The sequence below is a fragment of the Glycine max genome, chromosome 11, assembly GCF_000004515.6.
Source record: "Glycine max cultivar Williams 82 chromosome 11, Glycine_max_v4.0, whole genome shotgun sequence".
Taxonomy (NCBI): Eukaryota; Viridiplantae; Streptophyta; class Magnoliopsida; order Fabales; family Fabaceae; genus Glycine; species Glycine max.
In genome coordinates, this window is record NC_038247.2 from 13,090,047 (window position 1) to 13,104,009 (window position 13,963).

A 13,963-nucleotide genomic window follows, 5' to 3' on the forward strand; every position below is an offset into this window, starting at 1 on the left:
GGGCGTCAGGTGGGGTGCTATTGCCCAAAACCAAGCTTGGCCAATCCCGACCCAACTCGGGCATAGTCAGTCAGTGAGAACCTGTGACGTACCTAAGCAGGAGAGCTCCTGGCAGTCAACCAATAAAAGAACAAAAGTCCACAAAGCAAGGAGGCTTGTGTGGTGGCTGGCCAGCTATCTAGTTTGTGTCATATCTGAAAAATCCCCTCTGGTAATCGATTACCATTTGTGGGTAATCGATTACAGGGTCTAAAAATTGAAACAGGACATTCAGTAGCCTCTGTTAATCGATTACCAATGGTGTGTAATCGATTACAGTGTTATATGCTATTGGTAATCGATTACCAATTGTGTGTAATCGATTACACGGTGTCATATGCTACTGGTAATTGATTACCATTTATGTGTAATTGATTACACAGTGTAACTTTCAGGTTCCAATGTGCAAAGGCTGTTGTAATTCGTTTTGGGGCACTGGTAATCAATTTCATATTGTGGTAATCGATTACCAGAGAGGAAATCCCTTGAAAAAGACATTTTGACTATGCGTAGCCGTTATGGGACGCATTGTATTGGTACCTATGTAATTAGATTTCTTGTGAAAGAGTCTACCCTTTTTCTTTTATCTCTTGTAGATCGCGATGGCAGCGCAATTGATCCATGATCGCGTTGTGATGGAGTGCCTAGAGGGTGTTTGGGAGACCCTCGAAGGCAATGAGAGGTGCCGATTTCGTGGCACAATTCGACTCACTACTACTTCACTAGTACATCCGGAGCAATCCGCACGCACACTTCAGCAGCCTGTGGAGTGGATACTACCTACACCTACTCCATATCGACTAGTTGAGCCGATTCAAGTGATAGAGGTGTCATCCTCTGAAGAGGATCTTGAAGAGGTCCCAGAGGAGTTACCTCCTGAACCTGCTGTGGATGCCCCTGACTTCCCAGAGGAAGATGAGGACCCACTCCCTGATGTTGATTCTCCATAGGATATTATGTCAGTATCGGAGGCAGACTCAACAGAGGAGAGTGGCCCTGGAGGGACAACGAATAGTGATGACTCTTCATCATAGCATATGGCTCCTTAGATTAGGCGTACATACTTTTTGTGGGTGGGTGTATCTAGTTTAGACTGCTAGGTTTACTCTTTTCATTTTTTTTGGCTGGGTAGACCTCTTGTATAGAAATTTTGATGATTGTATATATTGTGGTTGAAGCCGCCACAATTGTTACCTTTGCTCTGGATGTCACTGTGCTATTTTGCAAACTCCCATATTTTGGAAAGTTTTAGATGATAAAAACAATTATGTTTTATCTTGTTATTTGAAAAAAGAAATGTTAACGAACTTTATTTGAAAAGAGTTTACTGACCGCACCTTATTATCTTTCACGTGACGACCTAAAATGATGGCTGGTATATTTTTGAAAGAGAAAAATAGTTTGGAGGTTATGAGTGAACAGAAAGAAATGAATCCGAATAAAGTTGTGAACTGGCCATTCAGGACTTTCTAGTGATAATTTTCCTTCTGAATTTAATTACCGTGAAATGAATAACAGTGCGAAAAAAAAGAGAGAGAAAAGAAAAAAAAATTTCCTATGGTTTCTGGGATTTGATTTATTACTATTAAACCAGTCATTATTTAGGGACGCCGCAATTGGTGGTATCAGAGCAAAAGTTGGATTCTAGTGAACCTGTCCATGGTCTTACTATGTGAATGCTGTGTATCTCTGAAACTTGGAAGTAGGTTTCGGGGAGTGACATTAAGTCACAAATTGTGTGTAATTCTACCTTCTTGTCTTAAGCAGGAAAGTGAAATTGATTTAGTAGAATTGTTGTGTATATATATATATAGAGAGAGAGAGATATTGTTATAACTGTCATAGCCTATATGGTACACTCTCTCAGTAGAATTTCATGGATACTAATAGCTTCCCTACAGGTTAGGTATGGCAGGACGTGGTAGGGATCAGAACCGTGATGTCCTAGACCGCATCACAGTTGTGCTGGAAACTCTAGTGCAGGAACGTGATGTGGAGCCGGCAAAGTATCGAGGACTCATGGCTTTCCGTAAGAACCACCCGTCGAAGTTCAGTGGGGACTATGATCTAGAAGGTGCTAGGTTATGGTTAGCTAAGACTGAGAAGATTTTTGAGGCGATGGGTTGCCTCGAGGAGCATAAGGTCCCTTATGCGACATTCATGCTCCAAGGAGAAGCTCAGAACTAGTGGAAGTTCGTGAAACCTACATTAGCAACACCTGCAGACGTGATTCCTTGGAATGCCTTCAAGGACAAATTCCTAGACAACTATCTTCCACGAGATCTCAGAAAGCGAAAGGCGAGGAAATTTCTGGATTTGAAGCAGGGAAACATGTCTGTTGGAGAATACACGACCAAATTTTATGAACTTCTACAGTACTGGCCTCAATACCAAGATGCTCGAAACGAAGAAGACTTATGTGCTCAGTTTGAGAATGGGCTTCGACTGGAGATTCAACAGGCAGTTAGCTACATGCAGATCACAGATTTCAATCAACTGGTGGCAAAGTGCCGAATATTTGAGGACAAGATGAAAGAGAGGCAAGCCAGAGGTTTTGGAGGACCACAAAGAAGCCACCCTTTTAGAGGAAATAGTAATAAGAGGATGAAGCCATATTCCAGCAACAAGGGGAAACAACCTATGGCTACATCCAACATGAGCCTGTCAAAGGGGACTGGGGTACAGTGCTTTCAGTGCGGAGGACCACATCTTAGGAGAAATTGCCCACAACTCCAGCAGACACAGGAAAATCCTTGCTATATTTGTTGCAAGGTAGGCCATTATGCTCGGGAGTGTAGAATGACTGGGAGACCGACGGTAACTGCCAATTCTAACATAGTCAATCATGGATCTACTAATCCCACAAGGAGCGGTAATGTTAGCAACAATAATAACACTAGTGGTGGAAAACCAAAGGTACCCTCCCAGGTATTTGCTATGAGTGGATCAGAAGTTGCGGCCTCCGACGATTTGATACAGGGTAAGTGTTTGATTGCTGATAAACTGCTAGATGTACTCTATGATTCGGGTGCCACGCATTCGTTCATATCTCATGCATGTGTGGAAAGGCTTGTGTGGCGGCCGGCCAGCTATCTAGTTTGTGTTATATCTGAAAAATCCCCTCTGGTAATCGATTACCATCCGTGGGTAATCGATTACAGGGTCTAAAAATTGAAACAGGACGTTTAGTAGCCTCTGGTAATCGATTACCAATGGTGTGTAATCGGTTACACAATGTTATATGCTACTGGTAATCGATTACCAATTGTGTGTAATCAATTACACAGTGTCATGTGCTATTGTTAATCGATTACCATTTATGTGTAATCCACTACACAGTGTAACTTTCAGGTTCCAATGTGCAAAGGCTGTTGTAATTCGTTTTTGGGCACTGGTAATCGATTACATATTGTGGTAATCGATTACCAGAGAGGAATCCCTTGAAAAAGACATTTTGACTATGCGTAGCCATTATGGACGCATTGTATTGTACCTGTGTAGTTAGATTTCTTGTGAAAGAGTCTACCCTGTTTCTTTTATCTCTTGTACATCGTGATGGCAGCACAGTTGATCCATGATCGCGTTGTGATGGAGTGCCTAGAGGGTGTGTGGGAGACCATCGAAGGCAATGAGAGGAGCCGATTTCGTGGCACAATTTGACTCACTGCTACTTCACTAGTACATCCGGAGCAACCCACACGCACACTTCAGCAGCCTGTGGAGTGGATACTACCTACACCTACTCCATATCGACTAGTTGAGCCGATTCAAGTGATAGAGGTGTCATCCTCTGAAGAAGATCTTGAAGAGGACCTAGAGGAGTTACCTCCTGAACCTGCTGTGGATGCCGCTGACTTCCCAGAGAAGGATGAGGACCCACTCCCTGATGTTGATTCTCTAGAGGATATTATGTTAGTATCGGAGGCAGACTCTACAGAGGAGAGTGGCCCTGGAGGGACAGCGAATAGTGACGACTCTTTATCATAGCAGACGGCTCCTTAGATTAGGCGTACATACTTTTTGTGGGTGAGTGTATCTAGTTCAGACTACTAGGTTTACTCTTTTGATTTTTTGGCTGGGTAGACCTCTTGTATAGAAATTTTGATGATTGTATATATTGTGGCTGAAGCCACCACAGTTGTTACCTTTGCTCTGGATGTCACTGTGCTATTTTGCAAACTCACATATTTTGGAAAGTTTTAGATGATAAAAACAATTATGTTTTATCTTGTTATTTGAAAAAAAAAATGTTAACGAACTTTATTTGAAAAGAGTTTACTGACCGCACCTTATTATCTTTCACGTGACGACCTAAAATGATGGTTGGTATATTTTTGAAATAGAAAAATAGTTTGGAGGTTATGAGTGAACATAAAGAAATGAATCCGAATAGAGATATGAACTGGCCATTCAGAACTCTATAGTGATAATTTTCCTTCTGGATTTAATTACAGTGACATGAATAACAGTGCAAAAAAAATAAAGAGAGAAAAGAAAAAAAAATTTCCCATGGTTTCTGCGATTTGATTTATTACTATTAAACCAGTCATTATTTAGGGACGCCACAAGACATACTTCAAACTTCAACTTCTCTCCCTATCTTTTCTTCATTCCCACGCCACTTTTTTTTTCTTTCTCTCTCTCTCATTCTCTTCCTCCATTGAAGTTTCCTCTCTAAGCTTCTTATCTGAGATACTCTCTTGTTGGTGAAGCTTCTTCTTCCATAGCTTATTCCCTAGTGGATAGCGCCTCCTCTCACCTTTTCTCCTTTATCTTCCGTTGCAACTCCATGGCTGAAAATCACCATTGAAGGACCTCATTGAAGCTTAAAGATCTAGTCTCCATAGAAGCTTCTCAAGCTAGCTTCCATCACACCTCTTTCAAAACAAGTCACTATTTCATGCATAAGAGTCGTTCATCAAAGAATTGTGTGATAAGGAAATATGGAGTTCCAAATGGGAAATATTAGTGGGTTCCCAAAGGAACAATCATGGTTACTAACCAAAAAGGAGCCAAAATCTATTGGGTACCTAAATCTACCCTCTAAATTCTTTTGTAGGTATTCCTTGATTCCAAGGAGCTTATGTGATATTTGGATAGTGGTTGTTCAAGGCATGTGATGGGAGACAAGACCAAATTTGTCTCATTGAAAGCAAAGGAGGGAGGCTATGTAACCTACGGGGACAACAACAAAGACAAGATTCTTGGTATAGGTAACATTGAAAACTCCTTAACTACCTTGATAAAGAATGTCTTGTTTGTGGATGGATTAAAGCATAACCTTCTAAGCTTTTGTCAATTTTTTGAAAAAGGTTATAAAATAGCTTTTAATAAAGATTGTTTCACTACTTCTAATCCAATCACTAATCAAATTAAGTTTGTTGGCAACCAGATAGGTAACACCTACATGCTTGATATTGATTGTGCTGTGTTACATCATCACATTTGACATGTTTAACTAGTAATGATGATATTTCAAGCCTATGGCGTAGAAGGGTAGCTCACATTCATATGGACCATTTAAACAAAATAATCTCTAAAGAGCTAGTTAAGGGACCTCTTAAGCTTAAGTTTGTAAAGGATGGCTTGTGTAATGCGTGTCAAAAGGGCAAGCAATCTAAAGTTTCTTTCAAAGCTAAATGTATGATTTCAACCTCTAGACCACTTGAACTCTTGAATTTAGACTTGTTTGGTCCTTCTAGAACTATGTGCATAGGAGAGAACTATAATGCCTTAGTGATTGTGGATGACTATTCTAGATTTACATGGACCTTGTTTTTACCTTGCAAAAACAATGCTTTCAAAGACTTTTCGTAAACTAGCCAAATTGATTCAAAATGAGAAAGATTTGAAAATCTAACATTTGAGAAGTGATCATGGGGATGAATTTCAAAATGAGGAATTGGAAACTTTTTGTGAAGAAAATGGTATTAATCATAATTTTTAAAATATGTATACACAAAGGTAAGTTTGTAATCGATTACGCAATGTCTTAAATTTTGCTTTTTCAAAAGAAAAACAAAAAAAAACATATTTTGTATTTGAAATACTCACTACCCAGACCTTACTTTTCTCACAATAAACCCCTTTTTCGAACCCTTACAAAGCATACCCACATCCATTCTTCTTCCCTAACCCTCTCAACATCTCTTTCTACCTTCACCTTCAACCTACATCAATAGCGAATAACAAGAACAAGATGATGAAGAGCATTGGGCACAAACCATTAGCCCCAAAAGCAAAATTGAAGAAGGAGAAGGAGCCTACAAAGGGTGGCCCCTCAAATAGAGCTAAATGTTCAGCATGTTCACCCTCACCACCACCCTCTCCAAAGCCTACTCTATGGTTTGTAGAGGAGCACTATGAGGTGTCCTACAAGTTTAGCTTTACAAAGAAGGAGCTAATTCAACCCAAGTATCTAGAGTTGGCGTGGCTGAAGCATTAAAGGTTTGCTTTCCCAAAACTTCTTAAGTATCATGGGTTAAAGAAGCTAGTGGAGGCGAAGGGTATATTTTACCCTTATTCGTAAGGTTTTTCTACACTACCGCTCATGTTGATGGTGAGTCAAGTTATCTATGTGTTGAAGTGAAGGGGAAGCAAATTGTGATCACCCCCGAACTATGGGAAGACATTGTTGGTTTGTATTCAGAGGGGATGATGGCCAATGAGAAAGGCCTCAACGATGTTGGAGTGAAATTCAACAAGGTCACTAGGTACATGGCCTTAATTAAGGACCTTTCAACATTATCTATTGTGGTCTCCAAAGGCAAGGGAAAGGAAAGATTTGGCATTGGCCCCTTGTAGATGGAACACCGACTTTTGTCATATTTGATTGTTTGGACCATTACTCCCAAGGGGAGCAATCATGCATAACTGACCGAGGAAGATCTACTTCTCATTTATTCGATTACAAAAGCCAATTTTAGAAGGAAGGTTTTGTAACTTGAGATAATCGATTATCATGTATTGTAATCGATTAGATTGCGTATGGAAACTTAAAGAACTCTCTCTATGATGAAATAATCAATTATTCGAGAAACCATGGAAGCATGAGAAGCTTTCTATTTGAAACAAGATAATTGATTATCACATTCTATAATTGGTTAGGACATTTCTGGAAATGCAAAACAAAGAAAAATATTGACAAATTAATTTATTAACATATTTGATAATTGATTAAATCAGTTTTGTCTATCAAAATTATAAATACACTCTCTTATTCCTTTTTATGGGTTACTCTTGATACGATCTTATACTTGAGAAAATATTTCAAGAGAATCAACTAAAGGAATTTCACTGCATTCCTTTTGGAGAAATAAGTTGATCAAAATTCATTCATTGTTCATCGTGATTTGATCATTGATAAAAGAAATGATCTAAAAAAAAAATACTCAAATTTAAATAAAAAAGAACTACACATAGACTTTTTTAAAAAAACAAAATATTAATAGTGGAAAACATTTACAAAAGTTTATCAGCATTAGTTTCATTCCCTTGGAATTGAAGATAAATAGGCTCAATATTTAGATTCATATTTTATGCTTGATCCTTTGAAGCGACAAGACACATCGAGAAGACCAACCACTAGTCTATACATAATGAGATGAACGAACCAATTCCAAACAAGTATAAGAAATGCTCATTGTGTTGAACTACAGGGGATAATCATATTAAAGTAGTAATTCATATAAGCAAGTTGATTACTAATATTGTCTATATTTTTTAATTTTATGTTTGTGGGCATTGTTCAGTTTATATTAATGTATTATGTTATTTTTATTTTAACAAATATTTTTATTAGTAAGTTATTTTTTATCGTTAATATTTAAATAATTTTATTAAATAAAATTAATTAATGATATCATATAAATCATACGAAATTATTAGGTTACATAAAATAAATTAGAAGTTATAGAATAAAACATCACTTTAAAGTCATTTAGGATTGTTGAACTTTAGTTTCTCTAATTAAAAACAAATAAAAAATAAAATCATAAAAATTATAAAATTTCTTATGATTTCATTAAAATAAATCAGAAGTCACCAAAAAATTTATGACTTCTTATCTCAAAGCCTAAGGATTCATACCAAAAAGGTTTTTTTTTTATCAGTTCAAAGAAACAGCGAAGGAAACAAGAAAGAAGTAGAATCCAACACGATGCACGTGGTACGGCTGCAAGTTGCAAAACCAAGATTGTACGATCTAAGATGAGTCAAGCCCCATGCACGTGTGGTAGTATCCATGTACCTTACTCTGATTACTAGCTAGTGTTCACCCTTCTCATAGTTGGGACTCTCAAACCGCACAAATCTCGAAGGCAAGGGTCAATGCTTAAATGCCCTCTAAATTTGTGGGGTCCAAATAACCTACCAGCCTAGCAACCATGAATTAATTCTCCACTCGATTCCCATTCCTACCCTTCGTCACACTGTCGGCGATACCTCAATTTCAAGGACATAGTCACACACAAAAAGAAAGTGTGATTTTTTTTTTTTTATTATTGTTGGATAAACACCCATTTTAGTTTATAAAGTATGACATCACGATAAATTGATTTTAGAAATATAAAAATTTTAAATTTAATTTTCGAATATATAAAAATTACAATAAATTAATTTTGTATATAATTTAACGATATAATAATTCTTAATCATTAAAATTTAATATCAAATTAATCTTAAAAAATATAACTTATTGTTAAATTATTATTGAATATTATAATTTAATAAAAAAAATATCTTACAAATTTAACAAGCATATCAATTTATTGGACTTTTTTGTAAATTCAAAGATTAAAATTTAAATATTTTATCATGAATTAAATAGTTACCGTCTTACCTATTCAAAGATTAAAATAGATATTTATTGTTGTTTCTTTCCTCACCTATTTATGTACTTTGCCTTCACAAAGACCAGGCACACTCATATCTAGTAATATCTTTATGGGTTTTCATTTTTATTATCTTTCAATTCGAGCTTCCACTCACCCAAGTCCCCCACTGCTTCCTCACTCATTCCATTGCCGACTCTCTCTATTACTCCATCTATTTATTACATATAAAGCCTACTTCTAAAACTTTCCTACACTATCAAATTCAAAACCCCACCATCATCATTTGGTGCTTCTTGACAACACAAAATCACTTTCAAAGGCTTGAAAAAGAAAACTGAAACCAAACCAACTTTCCCCTTTCACTGATCATGGCTTCTTCTCTCATAATTTCCCCAAGAAAGCTTCGCTCTGATTTGTACTCCTACTCCTACCAAGAGGATCATTACAGCACCCCATTGGTGATCAATGTTCTGGCTTCACTGATTGAGAGGAGCATGGCCAGAACAGAAAGGATCGTGAAGAATGGTTCGAGGTCTTTGTCCAAGGCCATTAGCACAAACATCTTTGACTGCAGAGAGATCCTTGACATGACAATCCAGTCTTATTTAGAGAGAATTTTCAGGTACACTCGTGCAGGGCCTTCAGTGTATGTTGTAGCTTATGTCTACATTGACAGGTTTTGCCAGAACAATCCAGGATTCAGAATCAATGCTAGAAATGTGCATAGGCTTCTCATCACAACCATCATGCTTGCTTCCAAGTATGTTGAAGACATGTAAGTTTCCAATTCAGTTACTTTGTTTATTTTGATTTTTTCTACTTACGGGGGGGGGGGGGGGGGGGGGGGAGGGGTGGGTTGAAAAAAAAAAGGTAAATAGTTTTGTTTATGTCAATCTCAATCGTTGACCAAGGAGTCTAGTTAGTTGAACAAAGTGTATAAGTGTTGTAAACTTCTAAATAATATGTTCAATTTCTACCCATAAAAAAATCTCAACCATTGACATTACTTGCTAACAACTGAGGAAAGGGACAATTTTAATAAGGGCTCTAAGATTTTAGTTTGGTCTGTGATATATGCTCGTGTCTGGTAATGTGTCAATTTCTCAACAATCCAATTAGCTTGGATTGAAATTCAGGGCATTTAATAAAAATGTTTTTGTTTTTTTACAGGAACTACAGAAATTCCTACTTTGGAAGAGTTGGTGGGTTAACAACTGATGAGCTGAACAAGTTGGAGCTGGAATTCCTTTTCTTGATGGATTTCAAATTGCATGTAAACGTGAGTGTTTTTGAGAGCTATTGCTGCCATTTAGAGAGGGAAGTTAGCATTGGAGGAGGGTACCACATTGAGAGGACCCTGAGGTGTGCAGAAGAAATCAAAGCAAAGCATAGAGAAGAAAGGGGTTACACACACATTGCACGTGTGATGTTGTAGTCTTTATTTTATTTTCTTTAATCATGGTATATATTGGTATGGAGGTACTTCTATTGAAAATAGTAACAAATTTTTGTTGGAAACCACACATAAGATGATTATTTTTTTTTTAACATAATTTATTTTATACTTATAAATCAGAATTCGAACTTTGAATCATTTAATTAAGTGGATATGTGATGTTATACTTCAAATATCAGAGGGTTTTTTTTTTTTTTGGTTTGATGTGAGAGGTTTCTTTTGGCATGCAAATAAAGAAAGGCAGTTTATGTGTACAGATCGGCATAATATAAATCTAAATGTTTCTTGTGGTAATTGAGGTTTAATTAGGGTAACAAGATCGAGAGGAAAGTTAAAGCTTTGAGAAGTGTACGTACAAATTTGTTTGGTTTCTTCACTATGTAAACAGTGAATTTCAATTTTCTATCCCAAGATTTTTTTGGGCGTTTTGCTTATTCTAACTATATGTGCATCTTTTGACCCCCTGAACTTTATGACTTGACTATGGTTATTATTTATTTATGGTTTAAATAATTTTTTTTGAATTTTTTTTGTTCTTCTAAATATTTTTTTTTTCGTTTTGTTCCATTCAAAATATGTTTGTTTTATTTTTTATCCTTAAAAAGTGTTTTAAATAGTGAAAAAAAATACTATCTAAAATACTTTAAAGAAAAAAAATAAAACAAACATATTTTACAAAGATAAAAATGAAAAGAAATAAATTTACAGGAAAAAAAGGAAAATATTAAATTACAGAAAAAAATATTTAAGTTGTTATTTATTTTTACATTAGTTCACTAAGAAATGGATGTACAAGTCAGGTGCAGAAATTGACAGTATAGTGTTGAATATTTATTTATAAAATGTTAAAATATGACCACATCGCATGTGTATAAGTGGACAGGACAAATAATGAGCATAGAATTGAGTAATTGACAGAGGACATAATATAACTATTGTTAATGAACTCCGTGGGATACTTGGATATATAGATCTGTTTATTTTATAATAGAGTACAATTAATATTGATAGACTTTTTTTAAAAAAATTATTAAATGTAGTTAAGATGTATAATTAAATTAACATTTAGTCATAAATCTTACACTGAAATGTATGGTATGATGAGAGGAATTGATTATTTATATTAGCCAAACAGACACCAACCATGATAACTGAAGTGGATTCACGGTACATTTCAGTATGAATAATGCGCACGCTCATTTTTATAATCTAGCTAATATATTTGGTGATCGATTAAGCGAGTTATAATCACACTTCAGTTTTTCAAGTATTCCACCAAATGGCTATGGGATTTGCGTGTTGTCATGAAATTATTGTTATGTATGATTACAAGATCTGAATCAATAACAAGTAATTTTTTTGGACATATATCCAAGTGACGGGGGCAAAAGGATCTCTGATATTAAGAGTTGGATTACGCCGACTTTTTAATTTTAAGTTGGATTTAGAGAATCAATTAAATAATTATATGACATGATGGGAACAACAATGTATGATTTACTTAGTTATTAACCTATTATACAAATTGAATGTTTGTTTAATTCAACTGAATATAACTTTGAATCTCAAATATGTGGGATATTAATAAGTTTAACATGTTTTTGCATTAGCCTAGGAAGGAGCCCACATAGCATATCTAAATTCATGTTATGCCAATCTATTTAATCAATAGTAAATTGCATTTTTAATGCTATTTTGCTTTAAAATTGAATAATTTGAGTTCAAACAACTTGTACTTAACTTTATAAATTTTAAATTGTGTGTATGTAGGGGTGTTCATGGGTATGAGTCACCTACTGACTAACTGATCCGAATAGTTTGGGTTTGATCATTTATGTATTTAAGTTAAAATCAAACTAAATTATTCATGTAAGGGTTAAATCACAGGTTTAGATTTATATATCCGATCAAAATCGAACTGAACAGATCAAAATCAATCAAAAAATTTAGATTTGTTTGGTTTGGCTTGCTAATATTGAGACGCTAAGTGTTGGAAGTGCAAGTGTTGAGACTACTAGTGTTGGAATCTTCTTAAGGTATTACTTTCAAATACATTGTTATTTGTTTCACCTTTTTTCATATTTATTTATTTTTTATATCATGTTTATAATATTAATGGATCGTATTTTATTCATTTGTTTTATTTTGTTTTAATTTGTATTAATTTATTTTAGAATATTATGTTAATGGTATTAAATAAATCAATTTTACTATTTTCAGACATTTGATAATATTATGCTTATTGTATTGGATATTTAGATGAATCATGGTATAAAATAGTAGTTCTAAGAAAAAAAATGATCAAATTTAAATGGATAACATGTTGGTCCAAACCGAATCATGAATGGGTTGTGTTGGGTTGGATTTCAAAAAAAAATTGTGAAAACTAAACCAAACCAAACCGATCAAATTTGATTGGATTGGATCTTGAATTTGGTCAAAACCAACCCGAATCAGCTTGCAAACACCCCTGTGAATATGTATGGGTTGTACTTAGATGTGTTCACGGATATGGATAACTCGCGAGTCCTGATCCAATTAGTTTGATTCAATTTTGTTTTTATAAATCACGTCAAATCTGATCCAACTTGATCAACCCGTTAATTGTATAGGCCAAGTAATTAAATTTATTATATATATAAATATAATTATTAAATACAAAATACTATAATTTTTTAATATAGTTTATTGAATTATTAAATTATACCAATAACAATTTTTCCCACCTGTAGAGTTTTGATTGAGTTGGATAACAAATTTAGTCAAATCCGACCCGTGTATATCCCTAGTTGTTTTCATTTTCATATATGTTTCCTTTAAAACAAATTCATATATGTTTTAAAATGACTTATGTAACACCCCAGTTGAATCACACCAGAATGAGAGGGATTCAAAAGTTGTTCAAGTATAAGACTTTGCAATTAAGGATGACTTAAAGAAATTAATTGGTATTACCTATACTAACAAGATGCATCTACTTTTTGGTATACTATCACTTAAGAACTCCACAGTTAAGCGTATCTGACTTAGAACAGTTATGGGATGAGTGATCTTTAGGAAAGTTTCTTAGAGCGAGGACAAAACACGTTGAAAAGAGTCTCATGTTGATTTGTAGGGATAATCATTGATCTTGAAAGCAAGTAGAGCCGATTGCCAAAATCTTATAAAGGGTTGAGTGAAGTGTCCTAGTGTGAGAGTCACCGACAAGTAAAAAATCAGGAATGTACAACTTATGTATATAATTATTTATTTAAAAATAAATGATAAAATTTATGAAAGAAAACTAAACATTTTTATTTTAAAAAAATAAAGTTAAAACAATATAGTTGAAATCTATATATATTTACAAACCATTAAAATAAATGTCCCCGTCCAGCAATGTCGAGAACTTCTTTTGTATTCAAAATTTAAGATATAAAAAAATAACGTAAATCTAAATGAAATGAAATTTTAAAATAAAATAATTTCAATCACAATAAAATTACACATGTATATTAAGTGACATTACTATAAGCAAAATATCGTAAATAAACATTTTCAAAGAAAGAAAGAAAGAGATGTAAAATAAAAAGAGAAAAAAAAACACAAAATTGAAAAAAGAAAAACAGTTGGATGAAAAGGGAGAAAGAGAGAG

At 34.7% G+C, this 13,963-nt stretch overlaps 2 protein-coding genes across 2 annotated transcripts; both read left to right on the plus strand.

The window, feature by feature from the left end:
* Positions 1–1,947: 1,947 nt before the first annotated feature.
* Positions 1,948–3,699, plus strand: LOC106797844 (uncharacterized). Its single transcript, XM_014773087.1, has 3 exons — positions 1,948–2,181; positions 2,290–3,019; positions 3,602–3,699. Exons 1-3 carry the CDS (start codon positions 1,948–1,950, stop codon positions 3,697–3,699), a joined length of 1,062 nt encoding a protein of 353 aa, XP_014628573.1.
* A 5,262-nt stretch (positions 3,700–8,961) lies between these two features.
* LOC100791103 (cyclin-U2-1) lies at positions 8,962–10,391 on the plus strand. Its single transcript, XM_014773073.3, has 2 exons — positions 8,962–9,648; positions 10,044–10,391. The coding sequence occupies exons 1-2, from the start codon at positions 9,242–9,244 to the stop codon at positions 10,306–10,308; spliced, it is 672 nt and encodes a 223-aa protein (XP_014628559.1). The 5' UTR covers positions 8,962–9,241; the 3' UTR covers positions 10,309–10,391.
* The last annotated feature ends 3,572 nt before the right edge of the window (positions 10,392–13,963 follow it).

Coding starts and splice junctions, on each gene's coding strand:
- LOC106797844 (XM_014773087.1), top strand. CDS start 1,948: ATGGCAGGACGTGGTAGGGATCAGAACCGTGATGTCCTAGACCGCATC. Junction 2,182..2,289: donor GTTGCCTCGAGGAGCATAAG/GTCCCTTATGCG, acceptor AATGCCTTCAAG/GACAAATTCCTAGACAACTA. Junction 3,020..3,601: donor CTCCGACGATTTGATACAGG/GTAAGTGTTTGA, acceptor TCGTGATGGCAG/CACAGTTGATCCATGATCGC.
- LOC100791103 (XM_014773073.3), top strand. CDS start 9,242: ATGGCTTCTTCTCTCATAATTTCCCCAAGAAAGCTTCGCTCTGATTTG. Junction 9,649..10,043: donor TCCAAGTATGTTGAAGACAT/GTAAGTTTCCAA, acceptor GTTTTTTTACAG/GAACTACAGAAATTCCTACT.